A 16,865-nucleotide genomic window follows, 5' to 3' on the forward strand; every position below is an offset into this window, starting at 1 on the left:
CAGTGAAACTGGGGTGTCTACATCTGACTGAGATCACACCGGACCCACTCGCCTTTTCAATGTGGTCTTTTCTCGAGGGTGTTCTCTTTGCGGATTCCTGTGACCAGTCTTCCACCTACGCCACCCACTGAGGCCACTAATAGCTTGCAGTTGCTATCTCACTGTCCCTGCTAATTTCCTTGCACCCCCCATCTCTGTAAATACTCCCTTTGTTGAGCCTACCTCCAATTATCCTAATTTGAATGTACCATCTGTCTCCTGCTGTGATCCTTCCCTAGTATACTCTAAGACATTTATGATTTTTTTCTATGTATTTTGTAATTTTTTCTTGGTACTATACATAGATACCCCTATTGTACATTCTAAATATTTACATTAGAATATAGGAAGATCACGAAGTTTTGTATTTTGATCTTGTACCCGATTACCCTTCTAAAATCTTTTTTTCACTCTGAGAGTTTAAAAATTGATTAACTCCCTCTCCCTGTACAGCATCACTTTTAGGCCATTCCATTGCTGAGAGCACTCAGGGACAGAGGCATGTACTACACCTATCCGTGTGTGTGTGTGTGTGTGTGTGTGTGTGTGTGTGTGTGTGTGTGTGTGACTTTGTAGTAAAACATGTATGGTAGCTATCCTGGTCCCTTCACTGTCCCCGTCTTTTAAAGCCTCATGCTTGCTGTAGCCAAGGATGAGCTTGAACTCTGCACCCAAGTGCTGAGATTACAGATGTGACCACTACGCCTGGCTTCATGCCTGATTTTTTTTTCCGATTTTATTGCATGGGTAGAGTAATGTTTAATGATACTGCTGGTAAAGGCTACTTTTGTAGTTGTCTTGACTTTAATGGGATAATTTTATGTTTTCTTCACTTAGCGTATTATTTGTAAAAGGAAATAATAAATTAAGGAAGTTTTCTACTTTTTGATTATTGAAGGTGTCTTTGATGGATAGGTATTAGGTTTTTAGAGTTTACTGAGATGTTTGGATAGAATTATTCCTTTATACTTCCTTGCATTTATTTCTCTTTTTGATTCAGTGGTCTGAGTTGCTTTTTTTAGATGATGGCACATAACAAGGTCCCTGAGTTTACCCTTACATTGGATACTCATTTGATAGTGTGTAAAATTCTCAAAGTATTTACCCTCAGAATGCTTGTTTGAACTGTCATTGTCTCCAATATTCAGTGCCACTGATAACAATCTAAACCGGAGGACAACCCATCCTTAATCCTTTTGTATTGGCTGGTTTTGTGTGTCAGCTTGACACAAGCTAGAGTCATCAGAGAAAGGAGCCTCAGTTGAGGAAATGCCTCCATGAGATCCAGCTGTAAGGCATTTTCTTATTTAGTGATCAGTGTGGGAGGGCCCAGCACATGGTGGGTGGTACCACCCCTGGGCTGGTGGTCCTGGGTTCTATAAGAAAGCAGGCTGAGCAAGCCATGTGGAGCAAGCCAGTAAGCAGCACTCCTCCATGGCCTCTGCATCAGCTCCTGCCTCCAGGATACAGCCCTGCTTGAATGGATGGACTGTGATCTAGAAATATAAGCCAAATAAACTCTTTCTTTGCCAATTTGCTTTTTGGTCATGGTGTTTTGTTGCAGCGACAGAAACCCTAACTAAGATACCTTCGCAAGTAGAAGTGGACTGTTTTAATCTTTCTTGAGTCTTGTGGAGAGTTTTTGTCCATTTGTTTTGCTTTTGGAGAAATGATTTATTTTGGATTTTCGATGGTTGCTTTTTGTTTTCTTAATGTAGAAATCCCCAGGGTTTTTTTTTTTTAAAGGAATACTTAATGTCTCTGGGGGAAGCATTCTATTAATTATTTTTTGTCTCCATGTTCTTCAGTCACTATGAAGTTCTATTTTAGGTGGGTTCAGGATCTTTTCAATTGATCCTTCAGTGTCTCTTGGTAGTAGGAGTAAGAGGTGGGCAGACTAATAGATGTATTTCTTATTTGTTTGTTTGTTTGTTTGTTTGTTTGTTTTACATCCCAGCTACAGTTTCCCCTCCCTCCTATCTGCCCAATCCCTCCCCTTCATCCCTCCTCTGTTCCCACTTTGTTTCTATTTGTTTCTGTTTAGGAAAGGGCAGGTCTCCCATGAATATCAACAAAATATGGCATATCAAGTTGCAGTAAAACTAAGCCCCTCCCCATGTATTAAGGATGGGCAAGGCAACTCAGTATGAGGAGTAGGGTCCCAAAAGCCAGTAAAAGCTCCTGCTCCCACTGTTAGGAGTCCCACAAGAGGGCCAAGCTACACAACTGTAACATATATGCAGAGTGCCTAGGTCAGTCCTGTAGTTGGTTGTTTTTTCTCTTTTGCAGGGCCCACCACCCAGCTCCCAAATAAATAAAACATGAGGCTTACACTTAATTATAAATGCCCAGCCTTAGCTTGGCTTATTTCTTGCCAGCTTTCTTTAACTTATCCCATCTACCTTTTGCCTCTGGGCTTTTCCCGTTCTCTCACTTCTGTAAATCTTATGCTTACTCTGTGGCTTGCTGTGTAGCTGGTTGGCTGCCCCCTGAAGTCCACCTCTTTCTCTGGCTGCTTCTTCTTCTTACTCCTTCATCTCTTATCTTTGCTCCAGATTTCTCCCTCTATATAGTTTTCTCTGCCTGCCAGCCCCACATATCCTTTCTTCTGCATTGCTATTGGCCATTCATTTCTTTATTAGACCATCAGGTGTTTTGCACAGGCACAGTAACACAGCTTCACAGAGTTAAACAAATGCAACATAAACAAAAGTAACACATCTTAAAATAATATTCTACTACACGGTCCCATGCAGGCTCCTTGGTTGTCAGTTCAGTCTCTGAGCTCCAATGAGCCCAGGTTAGTTGAGTCTGTGAGTTTTCTTGTGGTGTCCTTGACCCCTCTAGCTCCCACAATCCTTTCTCCTCTTCTGCAGGATTCCCCAAACTCTGTCTAATGTTTGGCTGTGGGTCTTTATCTGTTTCCATCAGTTGCTGGATGATACCTCTCTAATGACAATTGGGCTAGGCACCAATCTGGTCACAGGAGAGGGTCAGTTCAGGCAACAGATTCGCTAGGAGTCTAAGCTGGGGTGGTCCTTGTAGATTCCTGGGAGATTCCCTTGCACCAGATTTTTACCTGACCCTGAAATATGGCCCCCTTTTCCAGTAGTCTCTTTCAGTACTCTCTCCCTCCATGCCCTGCAACCTGATGGTCATGTTCCTATCCCCACCTGCCCTCAGTCCATTCACAAAATCTCTATTTTCCCTTCCCAGGGAGATCTGGGTGAATCCTCCTTGTTACCTAGCCTCTCTGGGTCTGGATTGTAGTATGGCTATCCATTACTTTGTAGCTAATATCCACTTACAAGTGACTACATACCATATTTGTCTTTCTCAGTCTGGGTTACCTCATTCAGGATGATTTTTTTCTAGTTCCATCCATTTGCCTTCAAATTTCCTGGCGTCCTTGTTTTTAATAGCTGAGTAATACTCCATTGTGTAAATGTACCACATTTTCTTTATCCATTCCTCTGTTGAGGGATATCTAGGTCGTTTCCAGATTCTGGCTATTACAAATAAAGCTGCTATGAACATAGTTGAGCAAGTGTCCTTGTGGTATGATTGAGCATCCCTTGGGTATATGCCCAAGTGTGGTATAGCTGGGTCTTGTGGTAGATTGATTCCTAGTTTTCTGAGAACCATCAAGGTGACTTCCAAAGTGACTCTACAAGTTTGCACTCCCACCAACAGTGGAGAAGTGTTCTCCTTACAACACATCCTCTCCAGCAAGAGCTGTTGCTTGTATTTTTGATCTTAGCCATTCTGACAGGTATAAGATGGAATCTCAAAGTCATTTTGATTTGCATTTCCCTGATGGCTATGGATGTTAAACATACTTAAGTGTTTCTCAGCCATTTGAGTTTCTGTTAAGCATTTTCTGTTTAGCTCTGTACCCAATTTTTAATTTGAATTATTTGGTTTTTTGATGTCTAGTTTCTTGAGTTCTTTAAATATTTTGGAAGTCAGCCTTCTGTCAGATGTGGGGTTGGTGAAGATCTTTTCCCATCCTGCAGGCTGCCATTTTGTCCTATTGACAGTGTCCTTTGCCTTATAGAAATTTTTCAGTTTCATGATGTCCCTTTACTAATTGTTGATTTTAGTGCCTGTGCTATTGGTGTTGTGTTCAGGAAGTTGTCTCCTGTGCCAATATGTTCGAGATTATTTCCCATGTTCTCTTCTATTGGGTTCACTGTATCTGGTTTTATGTTGAGGTCTTTGATTCACTTAGACTTGTGTTTTGTGCAGGGTGATAGATATGGATATATTTGCATTCTTCTACATGCCGACATCCAGTTATACTAGCACCATTTGTTGAAGATGCTTTCTTTTTTCCGTTGTAGAATTTTGACTTCTTTGTTGAAAATCAAGTGTTCATAGCTATGTGGATTTACATATGGGTCTTTGATTCAATTTCATTGATCCACCTGTCTGTTTTTGTGGCAATACCATGTGGTTTCTATTACTATAGCTCTGTAGTAGAGCTTAAAATCTGGGATGATAATACCTCTGGAAGTTCTTTTATTATACAGGATTGTTTTAGCTATCCTGGATTTTTTTGTTTTTCCGTATGAAGTTAAGTATCGTTCTTTTAAGGTCTGTAAAGAATTGTGTTGGGATTTTAATTGATTGAATCTGAATTGAATTGTAGATTCATTGAATCTGTAGATTGCTTTTGGTAAGACAGCCATTTTTACTATGTTAATCCTGCTGATCCATGAGCATGGGAGATCTTTCCATCTTCTGGTATCTTCTTCAGTTACTTTCTTCAAAGACTTGAAATTCTTGTCATACAGGTCTTTTCATTTTCTTGGTTAGAGTTACACCAAGATATTTTATGTTATTTGAGGCTGTTGTAAAAGGTGTTGAATCTCTAATTTCTTTCTCAGCCCATTTATCATTTGTATATAGGAGGGCAACTGATTCTTTTGAATTAATTTTGTATGCAGTCACTTGACTAAAGCTGTTTATCTGCTGTAGGAGTTCCCTAGTAGAGTTTTGGGGGCCACTTATGTATACTATCATATCATTTGGAATAATGATACTTTGACTTCTTCCTTTCCAATTTGTATCCCCTTGATTTTCTTTAGTTGTCTTATTGCTCTAGCTAGAACTTCAAGTACTATATTGAATATATATGGAGAGAGTGGACAGCCTTGTCTTGTTCCTGTTTTAGTGGAATTGCTTTGAGTTTCTCTCCATTTAATTTGATGTTGGCAATTGGCTGGCTGTATATTGCTTTTATTATGTTTAGGTATGTCCCTTGTATCCATGACCTCTCCAATACTTTTATCATGAAGGAGTGTTGGATTTTGTCAAAAGCTTTTTCAGCATTTAATGAGATAATCGTGTGGGGTTTTTTTCCTTCAGTTTGTTTATAGGATGGATTACACTAACAGATTTTCATATGTTGTATCATCCCTGCTTCACTGGGGTGAACCCTACTTGGTCATGGTGGTTATCTTTTTGATGTGTTCTTGAATTCAGTTTGCTAGTATTTTATTGAGTATTTTTGCATCAATGTTCATGAGTGAAATTGGTCTGTAATTCTCTTTCTTTGTTGAGTCTCTGGGTGGTTTGGAAATCAGGGTGACTGTGGCCTCATAGAAAGAATTTGGCAGTATTTATTTTGTAGAACAATTTGAAGAGTATTGGTATTAACTCTTCTTTGGAAGTCTGATAGAATTCTATATTAAAACCATCTGGTCCTGGGCTTTATTTGGTTGGGAGACTTTTGATGACTGTTTCTATTTCCTTAGGGGTTATAGGTTTATTTAAATTGTTTATTTGATATTGATTCCACTTTGGTAAGTGGTATCTCTCAAGAAATTTGTCTTTTTCTTTTAGATTTTCCAATTTTTTGAAGTACAAGTTTTTGAAGTATAACCTAATAATTCTCTGTATTTCCTTGGAGTCTGTTGTATATCTCTCTTTTCATTTCTGGTTTTGTTTATTTGAATGTTCTATCCCTGCCTTTTAGTTGGTGTATAAGAGTTTATCTATTTTGTTGATTTTCTTGAAGAAACAACTCTTTGTTTCATTGATTCTTTGTATTCTCTTTGTTTCTATTTTATTTTTTTCAGCCCACGGTTTGATTATTTCCTGCTGTCTACTCTTCTTAGGCATGTTTGTTTCTTTTTGTTCTAGAGTGTTCAGGTGTGCTGTTAAGTCACCAATATAAGATCTCTCCAAACTCTTCATGAAAGCACTTGGTGCTATGAACTTTCCTCTTAGCACTGCTTTCATTGTGTCTCCTAAGTTTGGGTATTTTGTGCATTTGTTTTCATTGAATTCTAGAAAGTCTTTAACTTCTTTATTTCTTCCTTGACCCAGTGGTAACTCAGTAGAGAGTTGTTCGGTTTCCATGAGTTTGTAGGCTTTCTGTTGTTTCTGTTGTTGAAATCCAGCTTTAATCCATGGTGGTTTGATAAGATGCAGGAGGTTATTTCAAATTTTTTTTGGTATCTGTTGAGACTTCCTTTGTGGCTGAGTATATATATGGTCAGCTTTGGAGAAGGTTCCATGATATGCTAAGAAGAAGGTATATTCTTTTGTATTTGGGTGAAATGTTCTGTAGGTCCATTTGAGTCATAATGTCTGTTATTTTTCTGTTTAGTTTCTGTCTGGACAATCTGTTCATTGGTGAGAGTGGGGTGTTAAAGTCTTCCACTATTATTGTGCGGGGTTCTATGTGTGATTTCAGCTTTAGTAATGTTTCTTTTACAAATGTGGGTGCCCTTACATTTGGGGCATAGATATTCAGAATTGAGACATCATCTTGGTGGATTTTTCCTTTGATGAATATGAAATGCCCTTCTCCATCTCTTTTGATTAATTTTGGTTAAAAGTCTATTTTGTTAGATATTAGAATAGCTACACCAGCTTACTTCTTAGGTCCATTTGATTGGAAAATCTTTTTACAACCCTTTACTCTGAGGTAATATATCCATCTTTGATGTTGAGGTATGTTTCTTGTATGCAGCAGAATGATGGATCCTGGTTTTGTATCCATTCTGTTAGCTGGTGTCTTTTTGTTGGTAAATTGAGTCCACTGATATTGAGGGTTATTTATGACTAATGATTGTTAATTCCTATTATTTTGTTGTTGTTGGTGGTGGCACTCTGTGTGTGTGTGTGTGTGTGTGTGTGTGTGTGTGTGTGTGTGTTTCTCTTCTTTGAGTTTTGCTGGTGTGAGATTATCTATTGCCTGTTTTTTTGTGGGTGTAGTTAACTTCCTGGGGTTGGAATTTTCCTTCTAGTACCTGCTGTAGGACTGGGTTTGTAGATAGGTAGTGTTTAAATTTGACTTTGTCATGAAATATCTTCTTTTCTCTGTCTAGGATGATTGACAGTTTTGCTGGGTATAATAGTCTGGGCTGGCATCTGTGGTCTCTTAGAGTTTGCAAGCTATCTGTCCAGGCCCTTTTGGACTTTAGGGTCTCTGTTGAGAACTTGAGTGTGATTCTAATGGGTTTGCCTTTACTTGGCCTTTTTCCTGTATGTTTAGTGTTTTGATTATTATGTGGTGAGGGGATTTTCTTTTCTGATCCAATCTATTTGGTGTCCCAGAGTTCCTAGATGTTTTGTGTTAGGAATTTTTTAGATTTAACATTTTCTTTGACTGATGAATCTATTTCCTCTATCATGTCTTCAATGTCTGAGTTTCTCTCTTCCATCTCTTGTATTCTGTTGGTGGTGCTTGCATCTGTAGTTCTTGTTTGCTTACCCAGATTTTCTATTTCTAGGATTCCCTCCATTTGTGTTTTTTTGATTGTTTCTATTTTCATTTTCATTTAGACACCTGGATTTGGGATGATTGTAGTTCTAGGTGTTGCTTCTTGCATTTGTCTTTGTTGGATGGGTGTTTTTTCCCTTGGTTTCTCTTTCCTCTCTGGTGTTATGGTCTAAGTGACCAAGAGTTCTGGTGACTAGCATGTCTTCAGGTCCAGTAGATTGTCCCCTCTGGGGTTTTGGGGGCTAGGGGGTCCCTAGATCCAGCCTCTGATAAAGTGGAAGTCTTCTTCTGAAGTTGTAGACCAGTATATGGAGTGTAGTCTGGTGGTGTTGGGCAGGCTTAAAGGGGTTTTGTGGACAGTGGGCAGCATCTTGCTAGGGATTTGTAGGACAGCCTGGCCTCCCGTAAGTCTGCTAGTGTTGTGGACTCCATTGTGGAACACGGGGAGGGAGTGCAGTCTAGTGTTGCTGGATGGGCTTTAAGAGTGTTAGTGAGCAGTGGGCGGTATCTTACCTGGGGTCCCTAATAGATGTATTTCTTACTCATCACTTGAAGATATTTCCTTGACATTAGTTTTCTGAATTTCCAATTCAGTCTCCAATCATGATTTCAGTACCATACAGGTCTTCTGGAATCTCTCTCTCTCTCGGGGGTTCCTATGTTTAACTTCCATGTCTTTCCCTTGTCCACTTACAGTTTCTTCTTGATATCCAATTATGTTATAAGCAAGATTTCTTTTGGGAACCTACAAGGACATTATATTGATTTTTCAAAATTCTCCCCTGTCCTCCAAATTACCCGTTTCCTCACTGTTGCAAGTCATATGCCTTTCCTCTAGTTGTATATAAGCACTCTCCACAAGTCTGTCTGTGTCAGGAATGAAAGATTGAATTGCCAGTGTGGGTGGCTGGCATGGGTGTGGCTCTCCACTTCCTCTCTGCTGCTGCTGGCAGGGCTGCCCACCTGGCCAATTGGGAGATGGGCAGCCATTCTTTGACTTCCACTTATACTGTTGAATGTAGTAGCAACAGGCAGGCAGGGACCCCAGTGTGGACCAAGGTAAGAAGATTTAACCAAGCCATAAAGTTCCCGTGCAAGGTAGCACTTCCTTATATTTTTGCGTCTCTTCCACCCCGTTATTCTTTTTAGAAAATTTAAATAAAAAAATCTAAATAAAAACTGCTCTTGTTATTTTAAGGGACTTGGGATGAGAGTAGATTAGATGCACGTGGCCCATCTGCTGTTTTGAAGTAATGACCTCTATTAGCTCCCTGCCCTTTTCCTTTTCAATGATTTCTCAGTCCTGCCCGTATCACTCTTTTTATTTTATAATGAGCAATGTAGCCTTGGTAATTAAAGTATTGTGGTATAAAAGCCATTACAGGGTCAATGAAGATTGAAAGGCTGCCAGAATTGCTCTGGGGTGCCACCACTTGCTGGGTGGTTGCAAACCCATTTCTGCTGTACTTTGGAACAGAAGCTGGGCACTGCTGGGCTAGGGAGGGAACACTGGGATACAGACTGATAGCTGTTACAAGCTTGCTGGTCACAGATTAAGTCAGGTTTTTCATATTCTTCAGTCTCTGTTCTTGAAGCTGTGTTTTTCCATCTACATTTGGTTTGAGTTTTCCTTTGGTGTGCTTGTTATTTATACTATGTTTGGATTTATACTCAATGGCTCTCGGTGGTGTGCGTTAGAGAGGCGAAGGAGGTCAGACTGCAGCCGTCCACAGTTAGCATGCATGAGCCTTGATTCCACTGTCCTGCGAGGAGACAAAGGCCCATGAAGACAGGAGCAGTGTGCCCAGGATTCCCTCTCCGTGTGAACACTCATGAGTCCTTTCAGTTGCCTCCCATTGCATAAATCTCACACCTACCACAGGAGCAGAGTAAGGAATGCCCTGCCGGGGCTTGCTGTTCACAACCCAGCCATGCGCTAACAGTGTAACTCTGAGATGGGACATTTCCACACTAGCAGCCTGTCTACTGACTCTCAACCTGTGCCCAGTCACTTGTGCTGGCCCACTGGTGCTCCTTGTGCCCAGAAATGTGACAAGACCGCTTTGCCAAACCTGTCCAGGCAATCAAGGCTTGCTATGTTGACAGCAGCCAAAGACATAAGAACAAATCTATTTAGCCATCTTCCATAGACATCACCAGAACAAGCACATATTTCCTGTTTTAAAAGAATCAGTAAGCCAAGCATGGCAGTGTGTGTAAACCTGTAATCCCAGCACCTGGGAGGCTGAGGCAGGGGGATCACTAGTTCTAGGCTAGCCTTTGTTACATAGTAAGTTCAAGGTGAGCTTGAGCTCCCTAGAGAGACCCGGTCTCAATAACCAAGGGCTGTGGGTGTAGCTCAGGGGTAGAGGACTTGCCAAGCATGTGCAAGACTCTCAGCTCAACCCCCAGTACTGAAACCAGAATTAGAGACAGGACAATGAAGAGTGGAAGAAACAAACACACTTCTCACTATTGTGCTTGAAGCAGTTTTTTAAAAATTGTGTGTGTGTGTGTGTGTGTGTACACGTGTGCATGCATGCGTGCACGTGCGCTTCTGGGTGCATATGTATGTGCATACATGGGGAAGAAGCAAAAGGACAGCCTCAGGTGTTATTTCTCAGGAGCTGTCCACCTTGTTTTTCGAGACAGGGTCTCCAGTTGGCATGCCATTTGCTGAGTAAGCTAGGCTGGCTGGCCAGCGAGCTCTGGGAATCCTCCTGTCTCCATCTCCCCAGCACTGAGATTAAAGTACCTGCCACCACACCAGACTTTTTTTTTTTTGCATGAGTTCTGGGGAATCAATTAGGGTCCTCATGCTTGAATGAGAAGACCTTTACCATGTAAGCGATTCCCCAGCCCCACCTTAAGTGACTTATTTATCACAGTGTGCATGCATGCAGTTTGTTTGAAACATCCTTTCTCGTCCTCTTCTCTAGGATATAGAGTACATACGATCTCATTACAACATCGAGGACTTCATCTACTTTAGCCACCACCAGCAGGAAGAGCATGGGCGCTTGCACCATTTTGCCCTGAACCCTATTTTCCGACACTACACCAAGTTTTTCCTGAAGGAGATCCTTCGCTTAGGCTATAAGTCATGTCTCTACTACCCTGTATACCCACAGTCCCGGGACAGCAAGGTAAGAGGCTGGCGTGGGCTGTCCCCTCCTGCTAATAGGTGTGCACGGTGGCATCCATGTGCACTGCATCTTGTCAGTTCTTCTCGTGATGACTTTGACTGTAGCGTGCATCTGAGTCTCCACTGGCCATATTTGATTAGGCCATTTGCTTCACTGTGGCGAAAGTCCAGGAGGCTTCCAGTTTCTGAAACAACCAGAACCAATGTAATTAGGCAAATTTGTTGGTTTTTCTATATCGACAGAATGGCAACTGAAAATGTAGCTGTACTACACATGAACAGCACACTACTTCTCATGGTGTGATGCCAAAATGATCCTATCATGGTCTTTGAAACAAAGAACCCTGTAGAATAAAGTAGTTTCATCCTTTACAATTGGTGTACTGTACACTGCATTCTGAATAAAATTTATAACCATTTCCATATAAATAATGGGTGAAAGGCAGAGATGTCCCATTCTGGTGGAACGCTGCCATAGGGGATACCTATGAATTCCATCTAATACTTGTTATACTTCCATAGAGTATCACAGCAATAGAGACCTAATGTGCATATGTCGCATATGTCCACCCCAGACACCAGCTCATCTCCCTCCACAGCCTCCTCTTCGCCTCCTTCAGTGCTCACGAGCGTGCGTTTTACCACGCAAGCTGTACCTTTGCCTTTTCTTTCTCAAACTGTATCCTCAGTTCCCAGGAGCTACTGATACACACATGCAGATACCTTCACCTCCTCGTGTACTGTAACCTGCTTGTTCCACAGTAAGTGCTATCTAGGCCAGATTCCCATGGGGTTGTTTCCTGAAAACTGGTCCCTGGGTCACTAACATTGATCCCCAACTTGGTGCGTACTCTCAAGGTGATGGGTTTCAACTACCAGGCTGAGTAGAAGTTGTTCCTTCAGTTTGGGGTCATGACCTCAAGCTTTTCCACATTCTACCAATTCCATGTTCCACACACTGTCACATTTTTTTCTCAGGGTCCATGAGGAACTAAGTGGAATTTTCAAATGCTCTTACTTACTGAAGTATTTCTTAGACAGTCTCTAAGTGCATTAGCACATACACTTACAATAGTTATGCCAGGGTCTCATCTTGAACAAAAGCCAGCTGGAGGGATGCCTCTGGGAAAGAAGGAAGGAAACCGTGGAAAGGAGTCTTCATGGGATGTGGACCCTGCTTCAGTGAGGTTTTGTTTTGTTTTGGTGTTTGTTTCTCCCGTAACATGTAGCAGGACAGCAATACGATTAATGACATGGAAGATAACAGTTGTTCAGGAAAACCCTGGCCCCAGACAATTTCCTTCACTTTGCACTTGACTGAACACCAACTGTGTGACCTTCCAGGTGTGATATTAAATTCTTAGTTTCTATTTACCGTGCTGCCTGCATGTACCAGGTCAGAGCCAAGTCCATTTGCATCCATAGTAAAGACATCTTGGGTATTTCATTGTACCTGTGTCTGCTTACCAAGCACTGCAGAGTTAGGGGCATGCATCCTGAAGGCAGCAAAACACATTTGGAAACAGGTTTCCTCAGTCACACTGCCAGTTGATTTACACATATACACGTGAAACAGGAGTAAGAAGCTGTTCCAAGTCATTTGAGTGAGAATTCCCAAATTCTGCCCCACGTTCTCTAGTAGTGAAGTTGAGTCGCCGGTATCTCACTATGGCGGTGGTTCTCTCTTGACCTCACGCAAGCGCAAAGACAGGTGGTTCTCAACCTGTGGGTCATGACCCCTCAGGGGATCAAATATCAGATATCCTGCATATCAGATATTTACACTATGATTCATAACAGTAGTAAAATTACAGTTATGAAGTAGCAACGAAAATAATGTTATGGTTGGCGTCACCATGATATGAGGAACTGTATTACAGGGTCACAACATTAGGGAGGTTGAGAACCACTGATGTAGACATTCACAGACAGGAAAACAACACTCTGGCCAGGGTTTCCTGGGTTCTGATTTTCAGTAACTGTGAAGTTAGGGTATGAGGTGCAATGGTGAAAGATTCTAGAAAGCTCTTCTGGAAACTCATTGCAATGCCCATGGTTACTTTAAAACAGTACACAAGTCTTATGCAGACCATTATATTTACTAAGATACATCTAACATTCTGCTTTACTTTTATTTTCTCTCTGACTTTAATTCAATAAATAGATACATCATTGCCAGTTTGGCTTTTCACAGTTTTACACTTGAGGGTTATACTGGCTGGATTTGTGTGTCAGCTTGACACAAGCTAGAGTCATCAGAGTAAGGAGCCTGAGTTGAGGAAATGCCTCCATGAGATCCAGCAGAAAGGGATTTTCTAATTTAGTGGTCAATGTGGGAGAGTCCAGCCTATGGTGGGTGGTGCCATCCCTGGGCTTCTGGCCCTGGGTTCTATAAGAAGGTGGACTGAGCAAGCCACATGAAGCAAGCCAGTAAGCAGCACCCCTCCATGTCCTCTGCATCAGCTCCTGTCTCCAGGATCCTGCCCTGCTTGAGTTCCTGTTCTGACTTCCTTCAGTGATGAACAACAATATTGAAGTGTAAGCCAAATACACCCTTTCCTCACCAACTTGCTTTTTGGTCCTTAACTAAGACAAAGGGTGACATGGATTTTTGGCCCTGCGTTTATTTATTTTTTTAATTCCCAAGATTTCATAAATGTGAGAGTCACCATTCCCTGTCAAGCTTTAAAATGAATATTTAAAGCACTACTGTAAACATTATTTATTATCTATTTTAACAAGTGTAAATCCAGTTCATAACTTAGTCATAATACAAATCAAAATCATTTGATCCTCTTCTCTTATCCCCACTTTCCAGTTTTATTCTTTCATTCTGAGACCCTCATTTCATTTTTTAAAAAAGCCCAAGTGACGTTGCCTGAGTGCTTTCACATCTGGGCTATGTTGCCCCCTGGGTGGCATTTTTATCTATGTGTGTTAAAGCAGCTTGTGCCCAACGCACGAAGGTTAACAGGACTCGAATAACACAGCTTAATGGGGTCAAATCAAGCTGATTCACGATCACTATGGAGAAGAATATTCTCCTGGGGGAAATACTTGTGCTGAAAAATCCCATAAACCAAACCACTTGTTTATCTGTCATTCCCACAGAGATAGTAATGTAATTACTCTCGTAATTATCTTCATTAGTGTCAGGCATTATCTACAATTCATTCCTCTGCTCGAAGAGTATGTTTGTTTATTTGCTGATTTTTTTTCCCTCCCCTCTCTGACTTGGCCGAGTTAAGAGTTTTGTATTTGTCAAGCAGCACGCAGACATCTGCGCTGTGTGCCTCTGACATTCTCTCCTCTAAAATAGAGATTGCTGTCTTTCAGCTTCAGAACTCCTCCGCCCACTCCCTGACATCTGCCCTTCATTACTTGGTTCCCGTGCGACCACGACGACAGATTGTCTATCCTCTGGAAAAGCTTGGCATAAACGCTCCATCAAAGGAGGTCTCCAAGGATCAGGTGGGTAGCAGGGCGGCAGGCAGAGAGGCACAGTGCCAGCTCCCGCGGGCTTGGCAGATGGGGTGGCAGCCCTGTCTTCACCGAGCAGGCTGCTTCTTAATTACAGGGAACCTGGCGCTCATACCCTTACAGGCGGCTCCCTGCAAGGGCTCCTGCAGCCTTGCCCTCAAGTGGTTATTTCACAGTAAGCCTAAACCAGTCGCCACATCCTCCTTCAGAGGATATAGCAGGGACGCCCTGTGTGTTGTCGCTGGTCCTTGGACAAATGAGTGGCCTAGAGCCATCCGCACCCCCCAGCATATTTTTATCTTCTTTCCCTCTCCTCAGAAGAATTCCCCCTTCAATCGATTGCTTTTAAGTCAGTCAGTGGTCTTCTTGCTGTTAGGACAAAGCCGCCAGAGAAATGTCATGTTGAAGATGTTCGGTCTTAAGCTGATGTTTGTTTGTTTGGCTGGTTTTTGTTTTTAAAAACATGCTCACATAAAAACTCCTGTGGGAAGTCAAAATGAGTAACAGGCTTGTTTATTTTACTTGAGGTAAAAAAACTAACCCTGGATGCCTTTATGACCAGACAAGAAAAGGGCCTGGAACCTGTGTCTGATTGTTCATATATGTGAACACACAGCCATTTTTTGTTATTGTAATTTAAATGGAAAACATAATCATATTAACCTGACCAACATGTATGCTCCCAGTGTTCTGGGTACTTTGAGTTTAAAAGCAAAATACCTTAGTGGCTAAAATTTGTCCTTCCTGAAAGCTAAAAACGGAAAGTGGAAGTTTAAGCATCCAAACATTAAGTCCAGGGGCTGTTCCTCAGAGTTGAGGGAGCTCCCTGGAGGGACGGTAGGAGCCCCAGCCCAGCTTCGCACAGGGTGGGGACTGCCCACCCCAGCCCAGAGGCATCAGTTCTCCAGAACTGAGGTTGTTTCAAGTCTGACAGGATCCTTATAATGATAAAATTACAAAATTTGTATTTATTTTCTAACAATTATAAATCTACATTTGAGGAGAGACTGAAAATGAATAGCAAATTGGTTTCAATTATGTTTTAACTTTTTATAATGGAAGGTGGTAAGCAGATACAATCGTATAGAACTTAGTTTCGTATCCCCCATACCCCCACCCCCTGCGATGAGAGACCTTTCCCTTACTGTTTTTTTTTTTTTTTTCAAATTTCAATCTGTTATAGTTTTCACAAAATTAATTCCTGGAAAAATGAGATTTAAAAAACAAAGACAGATGAAATCCAAGTTCAGTTATGTTACCCTTAGATTTTGCAGACATAGAATTACTCTGTCGAATTACTATCGAAGCTTCCATTGTGCTGAGCTCTTCATAGACCAGTTCACACATGACAATTTGCAAACCTTGAGGAGCACGGAAATCTGAAGGGGCCTCGGAGTCAGCAGAGAACACACCCAGACACCAAATTCTCGGCACAAAGGAGATTTTATTACCCCTGAGGGGACACGTTGTGTATATGTGTGTGTGTGTGGGGGGGGCTGCCTCTGGATGGGACAAAGACAGCAGCAGGTGTCTCTCTCTGCAGGAGTGGATTTTGAGGAGAAAAGAGGAAAGTCTGTGTTAGGATGCGTTGGTAAGCCCTGATGGGACATGTTAGTCACTGTAGCCAAACAATGAATTCTGATTGCTGGACCTTGGGGTTTGATAGCTGGACCTTGGTGATCAGCCTCAGAATGAGTTAGGCATAAGTGGCCAAATAAGGGAATGGACCTGAGTGGTTAGCTTTAGGAATGGAATCTATGGTTTAGCAAGGGAGAGGGAAGAGGGAAGGGAAGACCTGCCCACACCGTGTTTGCAATGCTGGGGCCTGTTAGAGAGCCCTTAAGAGTCTCCATGTACACAGCACCTGGAGACAGTGGTTTTCTATTCTCGGCCAATTGGTATCTTCCTTCTCCTTACATGCTTCCCCTCCTCCAGTATCATCTTGAAGCGGACACCAGGTAGTTATTTAATCTCTGGGCATATTCTTAGTATCAGGGCCGACTGCACTCTAAAAGTGAGACATATGGGGGCCCATCTGGAGGACCAGGGGGCCTGTTGCATTGGGGCATCCTGGAACCAGACATCCTGCTGGGTGCAAAGAGGGCATTTTAGGGTTAGAGAAAGCGGCTACATGCTGTCTCTGTCTCTGAAACAGCTTCTATAATTCTCATTAGAAGTAGGGGTGAGCCGAGCGGTGGTGGCACATGCCTTTAATCCCAGCACTCGGGAGGCAGAGCCAGGCGGATCTCTGTGAGTTCAAGGCCAGCCTGGGCTACCAAGTGAGTTCCAGGAAAGGCACAAAGCTACACAGAGAAACCCTGTCTCGAAAAAAAAAAAAAAAAAAAAAAAAGAAGAAGTAGGGGTGGGGAAGGGGTGATCTCAGCAGATGATGCTTTGCAGCATGTATACCAGATCCGGTAATGATGACATACCTTTGCACCATTGCTAACATGCCTCCACATAGAC

At 42.0% G+C, this 16,865-nt stretch overlaps 1 protein-coding gene across 1 annotated transcript in view; it reads left to right on the forward strand.

Annotated features, from left to right (window-relative positions):
* The window catches only part of Cfap61 (cilia and flagella associated protein 61), a 300,156-nt gene that overhangs the window by 108,905 nt on the left and 174,386 nt on the right, over positions 1–16,865 (forward strand). Inside the window, exons 16-17 of the mRNA XM_059258957.1 lie at positions 10,714–10,920; positions 14,256–14,390. Coding sequence (XP_059114940.1) covers positions 10,714–10,920; positions 14,256–14,390 — 342 coding nt within the window. The remainder of the gene's footprint in view (positions 1–10,713; positions 10,921–14,255; positions 14,391–16,865) is intronic.

Source organism: Peromyscus eremicus, chromosome 4, assembly GCF_949786415.1.
Source record: "Peromyscus eremicus chromosome 4, PerEre_H2_v1, whole genome shotgun sequence".
Taxonomy (NCBI): domain Eukaryota; kingdom Metazoa; phylum Chordata; class Mammalia; order Rodentia; family Cricetidae; genus Peromyscus; species Peromyscus eremicus.